Genomic DNA, 24,797 nt, shown 5'->3' with positions numbered 1-24,797 from the left:
CAAGATCAATCTATGACGTTTCCAATGAAGTAAATTTAGGTAACTAAACTCTTTTGGAATAATTTGTGTCGCATTTTATGTATAGTCAATTGCCCGCGGCTTTGTAGATTTTGTAATATAGCATTGACTTGTTTATTTGTGTTATTTCTGGACCACCTATAGTCTATTACGTGAGAAGCTAAATTAATTGTAGTTTTATTTTGTTACAATCCTTTTAGTACCACAAAAACAAACAGTCAAGAAGATTCGTTAATAAAATTAAGAGGTTGTAATTTGTACGGGGAAGAATTTCTAGTCCCAAGCCAAAAAGGTTGAGTAAAAGGACAAGATTTCAGTCACATTAACCGATGATAAAACGAGTGCATATATCGTAACGTCTTTAGTAAGATATTGTCGATTTACTCCACATGTATGGCTTATATTTTCAGGCTAGATTACAGATTCGCGGTTGTAGTTTATCTAAGAATTTCTATATTTTGTAAACATATGCAATAAATAAATTTAAAAATTACGACATAGCGTGCCTTACAATCTTAACTAATTTGCCTTTTCTAGTAAAAAATATCACTCTGCAAGTTGCCATATACAACAGAATACTTTGTCCAAACGTTGGTGATATACTTTTGTAGCTTATGCAGGTGTTTTAAACTAGTTGCCTTTTAACACCATATTTAGTGATAAAAAAATGAAATGATAACTTGCTATTAGCTATTTGACATGTGGTATTTCAAACTCAGATAACAAAAACCAACTACAACACAGATTTAAACATTTATCTCCAGGTTGAAATTTATAATGTGCAATGGAAATCTTCTGCAATCGCCTTTATCCTTTTTTTTGCAAAAGTAGCACGGTCTAACGGTCGCATCTTGCAGGTGTGACGCGACTGAAATTGCAATTGGTAGACAGGAAACAAATGGCTGAGACAGGAAACTCGGATGTTAACTGAACCTTGGGCATTTTTAACTTTGCGAGCAATACCGATTTCTATTTAGGACACCTTCACTAGCCTTCAAATGTTTTTTCCAAAATTGAAATATGTAGGACTTGTAGACTAACTGCTAAAAGCTTATTAATAATTAGACAGGTTTAAAGTGTCTTTTTAAACCACAAATTTTATATCCAGGTTTAACAGCTATAATGATGCAATTTTTAATGACAGAGTTAACAAAGTAATTAATGTGTTAAACCCAGGTACGGACAAAAAAAATTGCTTCAGCCTTGGGGCTTTAGGTATTGGAGAAATCAAATATGCTACAAATATACAGACGTCACGTACTTTCGCAGTTGAATTAAGGAGTCCACAAAGCATTCAAACAAAGTGTAGTTTGAAAAACGGACATTTTGTTGGGAAGTTAACGTTAAACAGATCCGGGATTAGTCCTCAAGGCGACGTATTTAATATATGGCAACTATGTGAAATTGTAGGCTTACCGCCTCATCCCGAAACGTCAAACTTTGTCCAGTGCAAAGCGTTATGATTTAACGAGCTTCGCGCGAATATGATTTCTGTGCGGCCACACATACCGTACTGTGTGGTAAGTATTTTTTCATTATTGTTTTCCAAAATAATCTCTGGAGTTCAGCGAGGTCCAAGATCGCAAGCATATTAGGCAACAATTTTGTCTACGATTTGCCTGTGATACACACAAAGTAGGCTACACGAGTAGGCCTACCCTAAATAAACACCTTTTACTTAGGGTATTTTCAAGGAGGGGGAGGGGGGTAAGATCTAGTCGCGAAACGTATTCCTAATCTTCTTCAAAGTACCTTTGCATCAGTAAATAAATACTTTTAAAGAAATGTTAAATTAGGTTAGAATTGTCATATACACTCATGTCTCATGGGCGCCTTGTTTTAATCGATTACAAGTGAAAAGGTCCATTTGAAAACCAAAGTTACAGCAAGACTAATTAAGTAAAAGTTTGCACCTAATAGCGCCTACTTAAACTGATCACTGTAATTACTTTAGTAGCCTTTCCCTGTACACCAGATCCTTAAACAATGTCGAAATTCAAAATAACCTGACTATCAGGCAGCACCCTTCACTGTTTAAACAGGCTTTTAGAGTAGCCTACTTTCTTCATTCTGAAACATAGTCGTTCAAGGGCAATTAACTTTGTAAAAGGAAACTATTTGTTTGCAAGAACGTTGGTTTGAGCTCCGGACTTCGGACCCGTATTGTTACACACAAGGTAGATCTTAAACCATTGCATAGGTAGGCTATGCTAGTTCATGGACATGAAGTTCAAGTTTCGTTCAACAAGTGTGTAAAATGTAAATAGAAACGGGTGGGTTTAGGGGTTGTGGAAGAGGGGCACGAGGTTATGCCCGGCCCCCAAAAAACGTATTTTTGGCTTACTTTAACTACTTAAAAAGTAATACTTACTTTCTGGGGGGTATTAACCCGTTCGGAAATAAGTATTTTCACTCAAAGGCGCAATATGCGACCCATTTCTCCCTAAAACTGTAATTTGGCTCGCTGTCAGTTGCGCATTACAGACGAAAGGTTTCATCACGTTACTTTAAATTACGTAGCGTTTTGAAGTAACTTTAAGACACAATCTTAAAAAAAAATTGTCATGCAAAATAATTGTGGGACACAAGCTTAAAAAAGAAAAATTGTTTGCAAAAACGAAGAAAAACAAAAACAAAATTTCTATATCCGCCCCATACTTTATATGAGTTTTAGCTATTCTTTAACTAACATTTGGACACCGTAAATAATTCACGGTCGACCGTTATGACTTTTTACGGTGGTATTAGCAAAGTCGCCAATGTTCCTCTCAAGAAAAATAGCAATGGCAGCGTCAGTTGCACAACACCAAAAATGTTTAACTTTGAGGTTAAACACAATGGTAGCCGATTAAGCGTTGCTCGGTCGTTATTATTGTAACAGTTAAATGTATTTTGATATTTTCAAAACGTTTCGCTCTGTTTGCTTATTCCATATGAAATCTAAGCAAATCAATGTTGCCACAAGTGGTTGAAACATTATTAACGCTATACCGCGTGGTGGCGCTAACGATGTAATATTTACCGAAAGGGTGTAGTCTGCAGATGAAAAAAGAAACGATAGAAGAGATTACTGTTGGCCGCCAAATCGTAAAAAACGTTGATGGCAGTTCGCTCATTAATAACATGTTAGCATTTGCACGAGGACTAATGTAAAGCTCAAGTTTCACAGTAAGAAAAATAAGCATAGTTAACGTGTTTCAGGTTGTTAAAAATAGATGACAGAGTTTGCATACATTGACCATGCGTTTACTGAAACAGAGTTTTAAAAAAATGCTTAAAACAGGATATTTTCTAGACCAGTGTGAACAAGATATATAGAAAATAGTTTTATTACTGATATATTAGTTGCTTAAGCTTGTCATCAAAAAGTATCACATTGAATTGGAATTTTGGCGCTGGTCTAGAATCCTACCACAACGAAACACCTTTTGGGGGGTAATACTAATTTACGGAATGATGAATGGTCGGAATGGTCGGAACGCTCACTTATTTAAGTGTTACCCCGTTAAAACAATTATTAAACCAACGCACAATATTTGGTTTAGGGTGGGGTTAGCGTTTGGGTGAAGGTGGGTCAAGTGTTATTATATTTAATAATAATACTGTGAGCGTTCCGACCATTCATCATTCCGTAAATTAGTGTTACCCCTTTTGGGTTAGGGTGCGGGTTAGCGTTTGGGTAAAGGTGGGTCAAGTATTATTATTAAATAAAGAATATAATAATACTTGACCCACCCACACCCAAACGCTAACCCGCAACCTAACTCAAATTTTGTGCATTGATTTTAGAACTGTGGTAGGATTCTAGACCAGCGCCGGAATTTTCAATAGGATGCCAAAGGGTTTTAAAAAGCTGACATTACATGATCTAACCATTAGTTCTGGTTCTGAGTATATTACCTCAGTCATCAAAATAAGCAAAAAGTTCTTGAGATTTACAAGTGTCATTTTGTGTGACTACTTAACAGTTGTGCTATCAACTAGTATAGTGTTCCATTAAAAATTGCCCGACTTTAAAGAATGTAGATAAATGTTACTAGTTGATTAGCACCTCTGGAAACTCCATCTCGAATTTTTATAATGTAATATCTCCGGAAATGTGCCGCTAACAAGAAATTTTTTACATATTCCTTGTATTTAATTTTTACATATTCCTTGTAGTGTTTAAAATTCTTAGCATGTCAAGTTAGCTATATATATATATATGTTTTTTTTAATTGGTATAACTCCAATTTTCGTGAACCATGATTCTATAAAATGGTGAAATGTATATAATTTTAATAAATATAACATTGCATATAAAATATGAAGATCAAAGTATTCAATTTCAATAGAAGTTAAGTTTTTAACTGTGTCGTTTTAGTTTTTCTAATTAATACATATTTTGTCATGTTATATTGTAAAACATTTTTCTTTTTCTTGTTAACTGTATAAATAAAACATTATTTAGAGTATTTTAGTGATTTTTCAACTGCCTTAAAAAAGTACAGCTTCACTTAAAAATAAATCTACAAAATATAATGCATAAAATTTCATGTTATGGTCAATGAAAACATTCTTAAACAACATTCTTACACAGTTTTGTACAACTGCTATCTAGAATTTTGGAACTCTTTCTTATGAACAATAACTGATACATTGAAAAGTGTGTTAACTATATAGATAAAGTTTAAACATTTTATCTCTAGTTATAGTTTTTTGCCAATTGTGAATTTCAAAATGCATATGTGTGGCATATTTTTACTTATTTTTTTTTTAAATTGTGCTGTAAATAGCATCTCGAATAATCTTAGTAAGATGTTTGAATTTTAGTTAAAAAAACATAAAATATTTTTGCAGCATAACTTTTATCTTACCAGAGATGTACTTTTTTGTTTCAAAATTTAATAAGAACAATATTTTACAGAATCCCTTTAGTCGTTGAATAACTTTTAAACCTTGGAAATACACCAAAGTCAGAAATAAGTGTTGTTCCATTTTGTCAAATTCAGTGTGAGCCAAACAAGTTTCAACTTCACTTGGAATATTGCAAAAAGTGTATCCTACACAATAATAGCAAGTATAATGAAGCTGTGTATTTTACTGATTACTCTGATGGTGGCCATGACACACTCAGCTGAGCCAGGTATTTTCTTTGTTATGAAATAGGTTGTTGTGTTAATAAGCCTTAAATTGTTATGTGCGCTTTGTGTGCTGTTATCTAACATATACTTTGCTGTTTTCGTTGGGAGTGCTATTGTACTAAGATGTCCCCATATTGAGAAGCCAAACATGTTATTATATGTATGGCTACATGATCTCATTGAGCATTTTAACAAACATTGGTGTAGTGACTTATATTTGGTGTAGTGACAAAGTAATAAATGAAATCCGATTATTGTATTGTATTGGGTAAGTATTACTGCAAGCTTATAAGAGATTAAATTCGGCTGAGGTCATGGTATAAAATTAAATAATTTTGCCCCATAATAAGATTAGGCCTCCAGTAATTGATTCATGCTCAAACGTTTCATCATATTCCCACGTTATGGCAATTACAGGTCCTTTCCAGCTTCCACCACTGCTAAGAACGGCTTGTTTGACAGTGCCAATTTAGAAGTACATTTTGCGCAAATTGCCGTCAATTCCTAGCTGACGCGGCCGCCGTGATTGCGAGGTCAATAAAACCCACCGAGAAATTGTTTCTTCGTTACTGCTGTAGCGCTTTTTGCGCGCTCGTCACATATGTTGCTTGCCCTGTTTGTAGGAACTCTTTCTACTACCCTTAACTTAAAAAAATACGAATCTTTTATCACGCCGACGGATATTACCCAGATTTCTGTTATGACTTACGTATACAAGTCTATACGGGCCTTGTTGACAAAGGCTCTCAGTAACGTGGGCGTTATTTTTTCACGGTGTCTTAGCTGTGAATGCCAGCATAACTTCGCCATTGCTGGACGAAAAGCCAATGGCCGCTAACTTGAAGCCAAAGCGCGGTGTCTATCGGGCGATTGCGTCATTGCCGTTTCGGTGTCAAGTGCTAGATGTGTCATCTGTTCTCTGCACAATGTATCGTAGCTGAGACACGCAATCAGTCACGGCTAAAACGGCGAGTGGGTGTCCCTTTGTTAACAACAGTTACAACACCTGTTCGATTTTCGATCCGAATTTGGCAGGAAGTCTCTGTATTTGCAGTTGGACGATTGTAGGCTTTTCAACAGCAGACCATTTTTTTCTGCTACGTTTTTTTAGTTCGTAATTTTAAGGCTATCGTGAAGTGATCAACTGGGCATAACAGGGGGCTAAAAGCGACACGTACCTATCTCATCAGTTTTTTATAGACTTATCTTGTTAACTGACCTACCCTGTCCCAGGTTTTACGACGGTGATTTTAAGTTCGTTTCACCCAAAACCGCCAACATACAACATGTTGCGTATTTTCGTCGACGTTCAACGCTCGGTAGTGAGGGATGTACTTGTACAAGCCCCATATTAGCTAAACATTGCCCGAGGTGACATTGGGCGCACATTAGCTGCCAGTGTGGAGTTGTCTGTGTGCCTAACTGCATTCCATAATTTGTGGCCGCCATAGATTTACGCCGATTTTTTTTGCTAAAACTGGGCGATATGTTCGCCAAAAACGACAATCGTTTTTTTTTTTAAATTACTAGGCCGACGTTATTTCACGCCAAATGACGTCATTGGTGTGATTTAGGGCAAGCTTTCCACGCCAAAGATCTCAGGCGGGAAGGCACTGAAATGCAATCAGGCCTGTGTGGGATATACGAGTGCCATTACAACAGCTAGACCAACGGTGTTCAATCTGCGGCCGTCGATGCGGCCTTCAACACATATTTTAATAAGCAAGTGTTGGCGGCCGTGCCCGTGCTGGAATCCGCTCAACTGCGTTTTTTTTCGCGCTTCGCGTTATTAGACTATATTTCAGTTCTATATTTTTGCACGAGATCATTAAAACAGCGAGTATATGTTTATGAATAATTGTTCTATGACGTCACGTTATGACTTAACTTTCTGACGTCATCTCTAAAAAAATTTGCTGGCGGCCGTGAGTTTAAAAAAGACGGTCTAATGTGGCCGGTAACAGCTAAAAGGTTGGGCACCCCTGAGATAAACATTGCACCGACTGTTATTCGGGTCTGTACAAAAAGTGGGCCGGCATCTGGGCGCAAAAATGACTTTGGACGAACCTTTGCTGTAGGATCGTTTTCCGGCGGCGAGCGAATGAGCAACGCACGAGACGAGCGCGATTCCGAACTCTCCCCGGGCCCCTCGCCGCCCTCTCCAACCTCGAAGTGCAAAAGTACGTTCGGCTTGTTGTTGTCTCGCACTTGTCCGCCGAAATTCGCAAGGCGCTTGCCCGCTCCTGTTCAAACGCGCCTCACCGCCGCCGCCAACACAAGGGCAGGCAGACCTTTGGCGGTCGGGAGCGTCAGGCTCCAGTTTCACGTTGGTGCGATCCCGCCTAATCCCTGTGTAATCGCGGCGTAGTTGTGTGCAAACACTCACGAAGGCCAACGTCGGTCTGCGCTTTCCAACTTTTACACTAAGCCGCGAATTTTTTTCCTTTTGTGTGTGTAAGAAGCTTCGAGAAGTCAAAGGCGACACGCTCACGGTGTTGACACGGAATCCTGTTGTTTTTGCTTCTGCTTGAAATGGTTTTGCACCTTAATTTGTTAAATGCTGTTTTATGGAAACTTGTTTGGGTTTAATGAAATCAAAAATATTTTTATTAAATTTTTTTTTTAGGATTTAGTATGATTACCCCAAATTAATGCAAACATTACTTTGACTTATATTGAGAAAATGGAAACTTATTAAATTTAAAAAAAAACTTGATTCTATTTCACGACGCGTATTATCTCGTCTTTGAAATGTTAAAACGACGCAGCTGTGTTTATAAATGAAAAGAGTTATATATCCCTATACATTTTATTATTGGAACACCAAATATTCTGTTTTTTTTATCTTTAAGTTGGGGAAAGAGCGTAACAAATATTAATCACAGTTAGATGTATTGAAACTGTAAGACCCATGTCCACAAGTTTTTGGCATTCACAGCAACGGGCTTAGACAACCACGTCTTCGTCATGTAACGTAAGCCCATTTGTTACCTACACTTTAATGAACGTTTACTGCTGTGTCTAAGAATTTGCCCGACGACGTATCGCAGTTTGTGTCTAATTTGCTTGCAGAGTTTCCGGCGTAATTTTTTACACCTTGACCTGTTTTGTAGCTAATTCTCGAAGCAGCGGTTTATTGCCGTAAAATCTTTTTGTCAAAACACTCAGTGTTTGTTCACGACGCACAGGCGTAAAATTAAATCGTCGCTCCTTTGTCAAAACGCGTGACCATACCGGGCGTCTTGCGGCTCAGGCCGATCGTTTCCTTTCTAGGGTAATACGATTTCCGATTGAGTGCAATCCGGCACTAATTGTTTCTGTGAGGCGACCGCAGTCATCACTAGGTGTTGTCTTTGATTGCACAGGTGCAGTTCCTAGGTTAAAACACCTGGCAAATCCTATAATTTCCTGCTTTCGAGGGTTCGGCGTTTATAATTATGCGAAATTGGTGCATCTGAAACTTTCCGAATTATTTCGCTTTGCATGTTAGCTTCAGAGAAATGCGCAATATATTTTTGCCGATTACCACTTATGTGGTTTTAATCACTTCAGGTGACGGGCGAACGAAGGCATGGAGAATATCCTTTATTCATTCGGCTTTCTGTTTTTTTAATTCTCCCGCAGAGAAACGCCCAAAGCCGGTTGTGGATTGGTCGTTGCGCTTTTTAGAAGTAAACATACAATGGATTACTTTCAAGGCACAATCTCCCTGTATTCGGGCATTTTTTAAGAGACGCTTTTCAAGTCAAAGGGCGACCATGTAAAAAGCCCATCTGAAGGTTAGAGAAAAAGCACTATTATAAACGTTAGTCGTGCGCACAAGTTCGTTAACCGAGCATTTTCCGAGAAAGCTGTCGAGGCGAAAATCGCGCGTTAATTGCCGCGAGCTGTATGCCACTTAGCACTCAAGTGTTCCTGATGCTGTCGGGACCTTAACGACGGCAAAGTCGCCTGCGCAAAGTGGATTCGATAACCGCTTTTCGCACAACAACAGCCGCTTACTCAACGAAAGCGAAATCACAAAAGCTAGGGCCTTTTCACTTTCGCTCGGCGTTTGCGACCTTCAATTGGCCCTTGGAATGTTTAATCGAGGTTCGGCGTCGATAAGTATTTATTACAAGTGACCACGCTCCCTCCCCCATTGGCGATGCTTGTACCCGGGGGCTGCAACAAAACATCAGCCATTCCATCGACGACGCTTGAATTGGCGTGGATAGCCGATACGCCGCGTCGCCTGTCTTTGTTTCAGTTGTTACATTACACTCGCACTACCTTTTTGCCGCATTGGCGCGCGCGCTCACCGCACCGTTATAGTGCCATCTGTTTTGCGCGTTGTCAAAAAGAAATGTCACGCTGTCCTTTGCGATAGTCTCCACGCGCCTACTCAGAAATACCTATAGTGTGTCTGACTTCCCCCTTATCATTGTTAGCTGCTACTTATTACGAAATGTTATTGATTTAACACTAAGAAAGTTACCACTGATCTTTTTCAGTTCTAACCTGATTCCAAACTAAAGCTTTAATTTGGCAACAAGTTTTTATTTTGCATGCATGATAAAGCCAAGTTACTGCTGTGTTGTTTTTGCTTTACTAACATTGCCCTTTAAAAAATATTAACCAAATAACGTCCTAATCGCCACACTATAGCTGCATAGTGATTTAGATCAATGTTTCTAAACCTTTTTACACTGCAAGTATAAGTATAACAGCTAAGCTTTGGTCGACCACTTTTACCACTTGACCTTTTTAAGTAAACAAAATATAAAACAAATAGCATAAATACATTCAAATTTAATTAGTATGAGCCATGTCTCCATTTTTTTCCAGTTGTCTAAAATTTTCAACAGAAAAATAAATCTAATTATGTAAACTACTGCAGTCGGTGCTCCAATCAAATTTCACAGCAACCCAATTTTGGGTCTTAACTAGGGCTATTATTTTTTGACTTGTCAAGAAAGTCCAAATTTTGTCAAAATTTACACTTCAGGTCAAAATTTGTCAAAATTTTTTCAAGTCAAAATCAATTAAAATGCACATGTTTGAACTTCTTTATGCTTTATATAGTTGTGTATTTCTGATTTAGCCGATAGTTTTGAACAGTACTTCCCTTTTTTTCGCTTGTGATTTGCAATTATCCTATTTCTAGTTTGAATAATATACTAGGTCCTAATTGTTAATTTTCAGCAATTATTTTTACCTGGTATTTCAACTGTTTACACAACTTTATTCTAAAATAACCAGCGTTTTGTTTTTCTTTGACATTTTTATCGCTGCTGTTATTTGAAGTGACAAAAACATCAATTAAGCAATTTTATAAGTTTTGTATAAACCTGAAAAAATAAGTGATTTGTGTTCGACAAACATAAAAATTATGTGGTTAACGATGCCAAGACACTAATTTAGTACTTTATACAACAATATGATGTTTAAATCAATGTATTTCTAATAGGTCAAAATTTTGTCAAAAAAATTAATTTCAAGGTCAAAATTTCAATTTTTCAGGTCAAAATTTATCATTTTTTTGGTCAAAATATAATCGCCCTAGTTATAACCCATAGGTTGACAAACACTGATGTGTATAATATGTTGCCAAACAAAGTTTCAAAACAAACTTATAATAGGTTTGATTTTTCTTTACAATATTTAAACTGTAATTAGTTAACTTGTTGTATTAGGAATCATCAAACTGCTAAACACTAAATTTTATGGTAAACTGCCATTTAAAAAAATAAATAAAACTTTGTAAAAAGCCTGTAAACATACTTTATGTATTCTTTTTTTCAGCTGATAAAAAGGTTTCAATCAAAGGATTTGACGTGGAGGCAGTCATAGGTCGAAGCAAGCTAGTGACCCTGCTATGTGAAGTTAAAGATGTACCCACAGACATTGCTCCACTCATGGTCTGGTATGCACCTGGGGGAAGTCTGCTTTCCTTCCAGCAAAAGATTACTCTTCCATCCTATCAGAATGATAGGTACAGTAAATCATATTTATTTTGCTGTGTGTCACTTAGTGTTTTAAGCCCGACCTGTAAACCAGGATTTATTGCTTTTTATTCTCCCTAAAAATTTTAATGTAGGATTTTTGTATAAAAAGAGTGTCTCAAAAATGGTAACACTTTTACAGGAAAGCGCTTTTGCAAGTGCATAGACCATTTTTAGATTTTTTACTCCTCGTTATATTAAAAAATCATGTTTGTAGATTAGTGTATGATAAACTATCTATAGATTAGTAAATGTACTTACATATACCATTTCTTGATTTCTTGAACATTGTTATCATTAAAAAAGTATGATTGTGAAATTGTTTATTCTTTTATTTAAAAGGGTTATAGCAAACGATTCCAGTACAGGAATGAGTTTGACTTTCAAACACTTCAGGTTGAATGATGCCGGCAATTATACCTGTGAACTGACAAACATTAAAGATTCCCCGAAGTCATATGTTTTCTTAACTGTAAATCGTAAGTATAGCTAAATTTGATATTTCTTTAAATGTCTGAAGTAGAAAATTGTAAACTTCCTTTATGCCAGATAAAAGTTTATGTCTACTGATAATATAGTACACCGAAAGCCATTGCAGGCTCACCGAATCTGTTGATCTATGATACAAGCAGAGCCGACTAGAAAAACAACTAGCCTGCAGTGAGGTTCGAACTCACGACCTCCGGTCAAGCCGGGACCGTCGCTCTACCAACTGAGCTATGCAGACTCACCGAATCTTTGCCATAGCTCAGTTGGTTGAGCGACGGTCCCAGCTTGACCTGATGGTCGTGAGTTCGAACCTCACTGCAGGCTAGTTGTTTTTCTAGTCTGCCCTGCTTGCATCATAAATCAACAGATTCAATAAGTCTGCAATGGCTTTCGGTGTACTATATTATACGTAGGCGATAAATCGTTTGGTAAAGAAGCTTCAGAAGGGCTAGATCTCAGTTGTTAACACACATATGTGTGTGCGTGTTTCATTGACTACTAATAATATTTCATATTTATGTTAATTAATTTGCTGCATATTTTTGTCACATTCAGAATTGGCAAACATCACAATCGATCAAAACTCTTCACCAATATTTAAAGACACAGAAGCCACTCTAGCGACTTGCCACGCATTGAACGCCAAGCCAAAGCCGAATATCTGGTAAGCAAGTGTGGCTGTTGAACCAACACTGTTCCCCTACTTTACTTTTAACCATACACATATAGAACAGTGATAATGGACAGCACTTTTATCAAAGCCTTTGACAAGGCTAATTCTAAACTCAGGTGGCCGCCAGAAACATTGGCTGCTAAAAAAATAAGTTGTGTGGTGGTATTTAGATGTATGACCTCAACCTCAGTGGCATTACTTTTAAACAAAAATTTAAATCATGTTCTTGCTAAAGACGCCTTATGATACAGGACATGTAAAAAAATGTGGCCAAATTGTTGCTTGTTGCTTTTTCAAGCCGGTCCACCAGTTGTTTGGCTAAATTAAGGCATATATATTTTTTGTTTTGATTGCGGTTATCAATTTCACAACACAGGATTGTGATAAGAATATGCTTAGAGACCAAACATAGTGTAGTAATGTTGGAGCCGGATTAATTAGTTTATTACAACAGGAATTGTTGAAATTAATAAACTGTTAAGCCGCCTGACTGGTTAAAAGCTTCAATAACAAATCAATGTAGCTCATTTTAATGAAAAACGTTAGTCTATATTGTAGTACAACCTACAGCCGAACCCCGAATCGAATGTAATGCAGATAAAGCAGGATACATTAACTGAAGATGATACAAGTTCGTATTGAAACTTCTTAATCAAGATGATGTCGATCTACTCGACCTTTTTGGCTTTGCAATTTATTATCAAGCTACATTACAGATCCTTGCATATTGCACCCAAGCGGGATAATATTAACGAAAAAATAATCATGTGCTCATGTGTCAATTTACCACTTGCGAAAAACTTTTTTTCCGAAGCAGTAATGCCCAAAATAAATGTGTTCAGCCGAAATATTTACCGCCTCCATTAGAGATCTTTTAAACACGTCTCACTTAGGTTCGAGGATTCGACCGGCGCGAAAGTAAACACATTCAGCAACCTTGAAGAAACTTCGTCCAACGGACTGTACAACGTGTCGCTCAAGCTCACCAAGGTATTCACCCAAAAGGATAACGGAGAGTCATATTTTTGCGTGATGGAACAAAAGGAAATCAACGCTCTGAAATTTGAACCATTGAAACCTGTCAATGTCTACTGTAAGTTGTTTCTGATGTGTATTTTTCGTTTATTCACAGCGATATTTTTTTTGTCTTAAATGTGGCATTAAGTAAAAGTTACCCGACTGAAAAATGTATGTGGATTTTTATGAGCTGTATATAAGTGGATTTTTGAGGTAAAAAGTGGGCAGAGGCTGAAATCGTTATTTATTTCAAAGACTTTTCAATTTTTTTTTTTTATAAACCTTGTTTTCTTTTGCAAACAACAAAAAAAAATTGCCCAGCCGATAAAAATAACTTCACTTTCCAGATTCCCCGACCGCCGAGTTCAGCGACCCCACCCTCTCCAGCTCTGTACAGCTGATTATGGAAGGCGAAAACTTCGAGGCGCGATGCACGGCCGAGGGAAACCCCTCTCCCCAGTTTACGTGGTTCTACGAGCCCCAGGCGACGGGGACCGACTCGGACAGCCCCACCGTTGAGTTTGCCGCCGGTCAGCTGCCCCCAAGTTTCGGATACTTTATGGGTAAGTCGGCGGATTTTGAGTTGCTTGAAGTAAGTCTAGATGGATGTCAGTGTTGTAAGGACTTAAAGTCAATGACTTGACATTACTTGACTTAAGTGTACTTAAGTCACTGTTTTCAAATGACTTGACTTGACTTGACTTAAGTCATTTGGGCAAGATGACTTGACTTGACTTAAGTCATTTGGGCAAGATGACTTGGGTTGAAATAAAGTGTTTCTTTAAGTAGTTTTGTTTTAAAATTGAACTATTCATTCAAATGTTTGCACATAAAAAAATTGCTTGCTATATATTACGCTTTTCTTATTTTTTAGTTCAGTTATTACTCTTAATCGTACGAGTTTAAGAATTTCAATAGTTTAACGTTTTATTTTTATCACAAGGACGTAACCTGAAGTTGACATGCTCTAATTATGGCTTGACTGGGACTTGACTTGCGCAACTAGGACTTGACTTAGCTTTTTCAAAAAGACTTGACTTTGACTTAAGTTATTTTACAAATGACTTGACTGGGACTTAAGTCATTTCAAAATGACTTGTTTACAACAATGGTGGATGCACTTGATTCGATCTGCATAGTATTCCAAAGTACTTCAGAAATTCCAACGTACTTCAATGTGAAGTTGCGTGTACTAATAGAATGTTGAGCAAGCATTGGTGTACTGTTTGGTTGTTTCTCGACTCGCTCCTCTCTGAGTCTGTGTAGCTCAGTTGGTAGAGCGACGGTCTCGGCTTTTGGGACATTGAAGTAAACTGAAAAGTCTAAATTGCTGCTAGTATTTTTCGTTTAAAAGAATCTCAACTGGAATTTAAATCAATAAATCAGCGTCTTAGCGACGACGAAACGTAAAAAACATGGCGATTTTCTATTGAAAGTGGCTATTTAACCATAACGCTTGCACCCGTTAATGATTAACTGATTATATGTCGATTTGAACTACTTTAGTGGCCATTCGCGAGTTTTCCTTTTATATTTCCAAGTTAATGCCTGAATGGATTTGCTAATTGGTTAGGTTTACCATCGCTCTTAGGCTTTCTAACGTTGTAGGGTCCAAACGGTACTTCGCCTGCGAACAAAGACCACTTGACGAAATCCCGCTAAACGGGAGTTACCTAGCACCAAATGACGTCATCCCTAAAGTGCGATAGATCGCCCGACTCCCCTTTTTTTTTCATGCGCTAAAGCGCCGCATCCGCCCAGCCCGCAACACAAAACACATCGCACGGATCACGTTTCAGCCCCGAATCGTAGGCTTGGGTGCCCGCGAAAATTCCAACAGGGCCTTAAAATTATCACCGTGCACTTTTATATTCACACCATTGTATGCAAGGTGCTGTGGATTTGCACCAGTTTTACAGCAGATATTAATTGGGAGAATTAAATTGAACCTTATTAGATCTGTTCTGGCTATTGCAATTTTTAAACTGTCGCGAAAAAGGCGAAGCCATGAATTTTTAGTTTTTTGTGCATTCGCAAGCGTCTAAAACAAGGCCTTGCGAATTTACGCGAACTTTCAAACTTATGGTGACTTTCGTCCGATTGTGAGAAATAACTCAAAAAAACACTTGATTTTACGTTAATCAAATGTCCAAAATAATGAAGTCTAAGTCAAGTGACTTATTCAATCGACTTAAGTCAAGTCAAGTCACTTGAAAACAGTGACTTACGCGAACTTAAGTAAAGTCATTGTTAAGTCATTACAACACTGCTTATACCCTTGTAACTACACCTGGTCTTCCGAAAAACACACAACCTTAACCCGCCCATAACTTGATGCACAGACGGCAAAGGCATCATCAGCAACAGTGTTCAGACCGGCAACAACAACGGCACCTTCACCTGCACAGCGGACAACGGAGTCGGACAAAACTCTTCTGTTTCTTTCAAGTTGGAGGTGTACGGTAAGGACTGGACGCTAAATGTTCGCGTGTTAAGAAAGTGCTACCTTTTTCGTGTATTGTCACAACGTTTGCGAATTTATTGAATTTGTTGCGCTTTAGAAGTTACGCCGATTGTTGCCCAAGTCTCAAATATGCCTTACTAGTGTCCTTTCTAAATTGAGTGGTACGTAAATTCTTGTTTTGTTTTCAGTTAAACAGATCTGTCGCTATCCGACTAGTAGTATGTATCAAACGTTATCTGAGCCACTAATCACAGTTTTTGGTTGTTACCATTGATTTGTAATAAAAAGTTTAAAAGATGCTTCGAAACCACCTTACAAACAGAAAGGTTCCGCAATTTCTCGAAAGGTTCCGCAATTTCTCGAAAGGTTCCGCAATTTCTCGAAAGGTTCCGCAATTTCTCAAAAGGTTCCGCTAATTTTCCTCCAAGTCCACTTAAAACCAAAAGAAATAGTGGGTCAAACATTTTCGGTTTGTAAACATAAATGAGACATTTCTATTTGAAATTACTTTGGCTTAATGTCTAATATTTGACTGTAATATTTTTTGAAACGCCAGTGTTAAATTTAGAAAAAAAATACATACATAAGAAAATCTCTATGCGAATAGCTTCACAATCAGGATCGATCGTGTCTATTCTATGGTTTCCTTAGTCTTGCGGCTTTTTGAAATCGAGGCGATTCTGCTGTTTTGTCTCCGAGATTCAACCGCCCAACAGTCTATTTGGAAAAGCGGCCTCTTGATATTACGTGTCAAAATAGAAAGGCGGTCGTTTCATTGTTTCCGCTCAAAACGGTGCGTTGTTACCTTATGGTGGCATGTGGCGCCTCGACAAAACAGTATAGCAATTCGGTATGCGAATAAAGCTGTGTTAAGACACTGTTAAGTGAGTGATTAAGGTCATGCTAAGTATTACCTAGATTCTAGAACGTTTATTGAAGGAGCAAAACGGGTTTATTTTCACACAAAAATCATAATCACACACATTTTAAACATGTGTAAACACTATAGAAAAGATTTACAAATCACATATTATTACAAACGGTTGACACCTGCCGAAGCATGTACAACTCGCTAAGCGACATTGAATTTTAAAAATTATTCAAACATCTGCAGAAGCCAAAATAAAAACTTCCGATTGTGATTAAAAGTCTAATTTTAGTGGCCCAACCAACCGACCAAGTTTTAATTTTTTTTTTTCGAAAGTTTATGGGTTAAAACCAAAAACTAGTCCACCCGTCGACTAGTTACAACACAGCGACATGAAAAAAGGAATAAAATAACCGAAAAGATTTCACAGTCTTACAAAGTACACTGTTGTAAATCCAACCACTATTGCGCCATTAACGATTCCGCCTCTTCATTTCAAATGTGTCTTCTGTTGCATAAAAAATGATGATGCGATAAAAGGAATAAAATAACCGAAAAGCTCTCATAGTCTCGAAATGGCCCAAAGTTATCCCACTTTCAAAGCACACTGTGGTAAAATTTCCCCGTGTTAACGATCGTTTTGAATTGTTTCCGAAAGTTTATAGCTTAAAACAAAAAATAGCCCACCCTTTGACTAGTTGCAACACAGCGACTTGACAAAATGAACCAAATAACCAAAATGCTATAATAGTCTCTCGGTATTAGCCCAACATTATCCAACTTTCAAAGCACACCGTGGTAAATTCTACCCCTATTGCGCCATTAACGGTTCCGCCGCGGTTTTAAGTGTAAACTTAGGCAAGGTGTGCGGACCGGCGAACGACTGTGAATCGGTAGTAAAATCTGGAAGTTCAAACATGACGCTACATGGAGAAGTCAACGTCATTTAGGCGGGTTTACTTAGCAAATTCAAAACGCACCAGCGTCTCTTTGTATATTGAGCTTTTGCGCCGTTCTTCCAACTAGCAATGTACGAAGCTTGACGTTCTATTCCGATACAAATACTCGATTTACTTTTACCAAAATTATCGCGATCCGATACCGAATGACGTCATTTCTATGCGCAAACATGCAAAATAGAATAAATTGAAATGTTGAAGGGCAAATTTTTCCAACTTAAAGGCCACAATTTGCTTCAGCGCGTTAAGACGTTTAGTGACCTCCAGCTATTAACCTTGATAAATTTAGATTCAAATTTAGAATGCGTTTGTATTGCAAGTCAATCTTGAAATTTCTATATTCATTTAAATCGGATCGGCACCGATAGTTCGAGTACCGATACTTGACATCGGGTATCGGCTTCGATCCGATATTATCGGACAAAAATTTAATCTTATAAGATTTTCCAAACTTTGCAAAACGTACTAAAGTCAATCTTAACTATTGAAACGCAGCTGCGACCAGTACTAAAATTCCACTAACCGTTTTGTTATGAAAACTTGTGTTTTTTATGTATTTATTACAAAAAATATTAATCAGAGACAGGCTCAGGATTTTTATGCAATTAAAAAAAGTCAATTACAAAAAAGGCGACAAAGCATTAAAAATGCGTTTGTTTTGATTTAGTTGGAAAAACTTTTCAGTTCAAAGAAAAAGTGGCACAAAAAACTTACTAAACGATGCGCTCATTGCTCAAAAAGTTGGTTTTTAATTCTTGGTGTAGAAAAAAATGGAGCCGGCTGGAACTGCTCTTTCGGCCTAATTTCCACCGGTGTTGAAATATTCAGTCGTTAAACCTGTCCTATTTGTTTTTCTCAGATAAACCCACCACCCCTCCCCCACCCACAACCACAGGTAAGAATCTCAAGCTAACTATCAACTTTTTTAACATGTTTTACCTTCTTCTAACTCTATAGTACGCTTAAGTAGTTCTCCATGTTGCTATTGTAGTGATAAGGCTAATCTTTTGGCTAAATTTCGTTGATTTACTGCTGTTTTATTAACCGTAATAAAAACTAGCATTGCGAGGATATTTTTACAAACAACTACTGATTAACTTGTGTTTATAACACTTTTCTGTTGTGGATTAAACCTAATTTAAATCTATTGCCACTACCATGACTGCATTGCATGTACTTTAGCAATCGGATTTGTTAAAAAACTTAAATTTGTTTTTAAGTTTTAAACGAGATCTACACTGGTGTTACCGCCATGTTGCACCAAGCAATATGTCTACTAATTATTCGCGATTTTTCTTGGTAGAAAGGTGATTTCTGCACTTACAAATTACTCACACAACCGTCGGTGCCACATTTCTAATTTAAAAATCGCGTTCGTGCAATTACGTGAGTAGTTGGACTTTAGTTATTGTGGCGTGCCACATTCACATTCTGGTGGCTTGCTGCACACCTTTCCCAAACCCTTGACTAACATCCTTTCTGTTTCTTGCTTGCCTGCCTTTCTTTAGCCAAAGACCCAGGAAGCGACGCTGGTGGTTTTGCAGGTATTCATTGCTTTTTGTTATCTCATTTTCAGCCGTCGCCTATATCGCATTTCACCTTTTCGCAATTAACCGCCATCCATAATTCATGAGCTAACAGAAACTCGATTATAATAACCACGTAGATCAGTGATCGGCAAACTGTGAGCCGCGAGCTATTTTTGAATAGTTCATTAATGTTATCATGTAGTTATGGGCCGCGTAAAAGCCGTACATTCATTGCACCGTATTTTAAATGTTGACGTGGCTAAGACTAATATTTGTCGCGGGGTTCAGGCCCACGTCAAATGTGGCACTAAAAGTGCCTGTCAAACTATATTTTTTTGCCAACTTTAAAGTGTTTCTAAAAACAACTGTTTTATGACGTAACTGTGTGACGTCATTCTAATGCCTCCAACTCAAAACAAGTAACCTGGATCCGCCCCTGTTTTAGTAGTGGTTTTATGTAGTGGGCCTTCAATAGCTCTGGAAAGAGTACTTGACAAAATCGCGACAAATGAAATTTGCCGACTACTGATATAGAAGGACGTTTGCGTTTGGCGTTTTCAAATAAGTGCGATTTTATTTTTCCGCAAGCTTTCCTTCGGGAGCCTCCAGGTATTTGTATGGACCTTTTTTGTCGATTCCGATAAATCTTTCGTGTCTTGCTGTTCATGAATCTTGTCTTGCATGCCTACACTGTATTTTTGTTAGTCGTAAGCAACGACCTGCATGTGATGTCTTGTCAACCTTGCATAATTAGTTCATAATATATACGGGATCGCTTCGAACGCTTGGTGTAATTAATAACTATTTGGGTTAAGGGCGTCAGCACCTCATCCCTGTTTGAGCTCAGGCGTTATTTCGTTGGTTATTAAGTTTTTTATGATCACGTAATACCATTTTGGCTGCCGAAATTCCAACTCGAAAGTTGACATTGATGTCAGCGCCTAACATGCAAGCCACTCGTGGGATCCAAGCGATTCTTTATATATTTTAGAATCCAGTGGTTTTCAAACTTTGATAAATGATGGTTCCGCGTGTTTTTTCGCTTCGTGTCCACCCTCACGCCTAAAAACCTGTTTTGCCCAAACTTATTTTCTTAAGTCACACAGTCAAACTATTCCATATTTTTGGAATATTTAATGTTTTTTAAAACGATAATTTGCAACAACTTTAATAAATACCTTTCAAAAGTAGCTCACCATACGAGCCGAAAGCTGAAATTTGTCCGATTAGCACCTGAAAAGTCATTTGCCAACGCCCAACATTGATACACGCATTTTAAAGTTTGTGGACCACTGTTTGAACTTGCTGCACCCAATTGCAACAACACAGCTTGTCGCGTTGTACAAATTGGGCACAAATAAAAGAGTGTCGCTTCAAGACTTAATTAACTTGTTAAAAAAGTTGCATTTTTTTAATAAATTTGAAAGATTTTCACGTTGTAAAATAAGATCAGGGTCTAAAGAAAAGTTTAAACTTTTTTTTAGCTCCTACCACGACATTGGCGCCCACGGTTGACGCGGCTGTGATTGGTGGAGTTGTGGCCGTCGCCGTTTTCGTGCTCATTGTCACCATCATCATACTGCTGCGATACTTCATGGCACACAAAGGTGAGTTTGTGTTTCTGGTTTGTTTGGGGAATTGACAAAAAAAAAATTGGCGATGATTTGAAACATTTGGTCATGACTCATGAGGTAGTTAATGAACTGCGTCTTTTAACTTTAACACAGTACTTAAGCATTGTACAGTTGCTGCGAGCTTGGACGACTTTGCCATGGTCAACGACGATAGTAATTTCAAAAATTTAAACGCCAAAATTAAACTGCACTCTGGTTTCAGCATCAAAGTAGTCTTTTATACACTTAAAAAACGTTAAAAGTTCTTTAGGTGATTTTCGGTAAAAGTGTGTCGCAAGCTGAACGTTTTGCCCTATGTAACAAACAGCAGTAAACAATAAACAAACAGTTGTGACAACTATAACCGCCGATAAAAAGTGGAATTTCATCGTACTAGACATTCGCAAAAAAAGACTCAAGTCAAGTTGTTCAAGTCATTTTGCCCAAATATTTCAAGTCACGTCATTTAAAAAACATTCAAGACTCTTCAGTAAAAAATAGTGACTTAATTGCACTTAAGTCAATTCATCGACTAAAGTCATTACAACACTGATAGTCAGACACCTCCCTAGAATCGCAGCAGTTCTTAAATCTAACCAGCGGTGATTGTGCGCAGGCGAGTATTACACCAACGAGCTGAAGGCCTCGCACGACGTCGAGGAAATGTCGGTGGAATCAGAGGATGACGACCTACCCACCACTGAGGCCGAGTTGCTCGGCGAAAAGAAGAGGACGGAACACTTCTTATAGAGGACAATGAGAGACGGGACGCGCGGCTGTCGGGGGTTTTTGAACGCAGGATAAACTGACTCATTTTGGATTACAGTCAAACACTTCATAGTCAAGACGAGTTAATTTTAACAAGGCTGCGTTATACAGTTTAACAATTGCTGTATAACTCGTTTTGTTTTGTAACTTGACTTGGACTAATTGTTTTTTAAATATTTATCGAAAACATTGGTTATTATATTGCATTCACGAGTGCGAATTCCGAGGCTTTTGTGTTCGAACCCCTCCTTAAATCCAACATTTCATTTTGCGCATATTCTTGTCAAATGAATATTTTCATCTAGAATTTATTTCCTTTAAACTTATACAAGATGTTTGAAATTTTTTTCTTAATTTTTGTCTACTTTGAAGATTAATACATTTGTTTTACGTAAAAATAGCTGTGGACACTAAAGTTACATTATCTAATATTGGTTTAAACTTTATAGTCGTCTGTTATCCAGAATTATTTTTGTTGTTTCACTTATCAGACGGCACGAATTTCAAAATAAGCATTAACTGCTGAAGGGACAGAAATGTCATTATTACTAAGTGGGACGCGATTCTCCCAAACCAATAGGTGCCTTTACTTCCTTAGTTATAAAATTGAATCTTAGTTTCGTGTTGTTGACACTTTATACCAGGGCTGCGGATTCGGAATCGGGACTCGGGAGTCGGACTCGAGTTATTTTTTTTGCCGGAGTCTGACTCTGGTTATTTTAAACCGACTCCGCAGCCCTGCTTCATACCCTTAAATCACGCTAACGACCCTGCTGGTCCCGACACTTGTTCTTTCTTGTTTTGTACCTTGTTCAAACACCGCAGCTGCGCCCTCAGACACCCAGGTAAATCCCGCAGAACGGTCTAAGGCCCACCGTTTCTGTTGCCTTATTGCACATCACCGCGCATATGTGCTTGTAAAGCATGACTGTATATTCGTTCGTTCGTTTTTTGATTCGACTCTGCACGAGTCCTGTGAGATTTTTTTTTCACCCCATTGGCAGCTGTATTTCTCGTGAAATGAGAAAAGTTGAGTTGAAATGACGGACATTACTTTTACCGAGTTGTAGTGCCATTGCGTTTTTTCAGTACGATTCTTGTGTGATTTTTGCCCACCCATTCGCAGCTGTAATTCTCGTGAAAAAAGTTGAGCGGAGTCAGTTTAAATGGCGCACTTTATACTTTTTATCGAGTTATAGTGCAACTTGCATTTTTGATTTTAGTAAAGGCGGTTTTCGTCATTGCCAAAGTTTCATGTCGGTGCTGATATGCGGGCGCAGTTTTATTGGTGCGCCTAATTTTAGCGCTGTATGCTTTGTCCTTTCCACGTTTGCTAAAGTTTCACAATCGCTGTTATCTTTTATTTGCGTCGCTTTGTGTGTGATCGCTTGTTTTTTTAATATTTTCTTAACGCCTTTTGGTGGTACTATCGTTTTTTGCTGGTATTGCAGGTCAACAGGCAAGCGACTTCACGTTTTTTCGATAATCTCGCCAGATTTATTACAGCCGCTTCCTTTTTGGACCAAACAAATTTTTCGCTCGACTTAACTGCACTTTGTTTCATATTTGAACGCTTGTAATGTCGCAACTATTTCATATATTTTCTTGTAATTTAACATAACATATCCGGATCGAATACCCGAAAGTCGTTTTTTTCGTGAGACCACAAATCACTTTTCATATGAAAATCGCCTTTTTCCCTTTCTAGAATCTAGGTGCTCCAATAAACGCTTTTCTTAAAGAATTGATTTGTTGTATTGCCAAGTCTTTACAAGATAGGCGACACAAATGTACAAATTCAAAGTGTAAAAAAGAACAGCACCTGTTGTTTCGCATTTGAAGAAGACTAAGGATGTCCATAAGAATTGATTTCCTCTGCAATTGCAATAACGATTTTTGTGTTTGTTACACCGGTGTTCCGCCCATGCCAGGTGCACCCTTGTTCTTGGAGGCTAATTACTTGCTTTTCTTAAAGAAAGATTTTAATAATTAGCACAGAATTAACACGAAAAATATAAACCAAGGCAGGCAATTCCACTGTACATAATAAACCAGGTGTATCTTGATAAACTTTCGTTACCAATGGTACGTTCAATTCCCGAAAGACATATTTCATAATAACCTGTAGTTTTTAACAAACTCAACCACGAGTTGATTAGCGTGTGTAAACCACGGTGCAATGTTTTGAGCTTTCTACCAAAGCAAAAAAGTAGACTATATCATTATCCACACCAGGGCTGCGGAGTCGGACTTGGGACTCGACGGAGTCGGTTTGTTTTGCCGGAGTCGGACTCGGGACTCGGGTAAGACCGCGTAAAACTACCCGAGTCCCGAGTCCAACGTGCGCATGCGCAGTAGCAATTTTTTTAACTGTTAAGGCGGCTAAATGTAAGTTGTAAAAGTGTAATAGCAAATGGTGAAATATTTTTAAACCATGTAATGCGGGTGGATCAATTATGAGACCAATTTGAGTGGATTGTAGAAAATCTACCTTAATTTAGTTGCGTAAATGGGTAAAATACAGGCTGTAGAGTCGGAGCTGGACTCGGGTGTATTTTTTTGGCCGGAGTCGGACTCGAGTTGTTTTCAACCGACTCCGCAGCCCTGATCCACACACTCGAAGTCGAAACCTATGAAATACCACTGTAATTTTATTGCTTTTTTACCTTAACATTATCGCTTCGGCGAGCATTGTATAAACTTTTGGCTGTCGGTGCAAAAAATGAAGCAAAACCGTACAAAGCATAATTGCCAGGTTTCATTGTGCTGTTTAAAAAGACCCCAATTTTCAGTGATCCGATATTTGAAGGGGTACAAAAATGTTTTAGGAAGATAAAAGAAATGTATTACGTATTTTTAAGGTTGCGGAGCATTCCACTTAAACATATCAGAGTGAAAGCTCTGCGCTAAAGCCCAATCAAATATCATCTACATCGTCCTTGAGAAGGCAGACACCAGGCAAAACGCGGCACACGTCATTACCTATCGTAGTTCATGTAACAAACACTTCAAAACTTATCACGCTAACTCATTTTACATAAAAAAGTATTGCCGTCTAGGTATTTCAGGTACTAGTTAACTGCAAAAGGCAGTTGCACGTCGTGACCCTACAGCGTGCTTAGCAACCGTTAATGTTGGGAGGATTGACGAAAAAAAAACTGTACCGGCTTTTTCCGACATTAAACATTAGCTTGTGCGTATTTTTATGTAGCTAAGAGTTATATAGGTCCTGTACATCTGCGCAATCACTTTCGGCAAACCAAAGTCGAAAATGTACAACCAGATTTGGACA

General features: G+C 37.9%; 1 protein-coding gene across 1 annotated transcript; it reads left to right on the top strand.

Moving 5' to 3' along the window:
- Positions 1-4,896: 4,896 nt before the first annotated feature.
- LOC146166656 (cell adhesion molecule 2-like) lies at positions 4,897-23,249 on the top strand. Its single transcript, XM_083384432.1, has 10 exons — positions 4,897-5,143; positions 10,926-11,115; positions 11,468-11,604; positions 12,170-12,278; positions 13,181-13,380; positions 13,652-13,867; positions 15,647-15,766; positions 18,455-18,490; positions 20,609-20,731; positions 21,354-23,249. The coding sequence occupies exons 1-10, from the start codon at positions 5,083-5,085 to the stop codon at positions 21,485-21,487; spliced, it is 1,326 nt and encodes a 441-aa protein (XP_083240558.1). The 5' UTR covers positions 4,897-5,082; the 3' UTR covers positions 21,488-23,249.
- Positions 23,250-24,797: the final 1,548 nt, after the last annotated feature.

This window comes from Ascidiella aspersa, chromosome 1, assembly GCF_963924565.1.
Source record: "Ascidiella aspersa chromosome 1, kaAscAspe10.2, whole genome shotgun sequence".
NCBI classification, from domain to species: domain Eukaryota; kingdom Metazoa; phylum Chordata; class Ascidiacea; order Phlebobranchia; family Ascidiidae; genus Ascidiella; species Ascidiella aspersa.
Note: the sequence above shows the minus strand (reverse complement) of the source record. Positions and strands in the feature narration are given on the sequence as shown.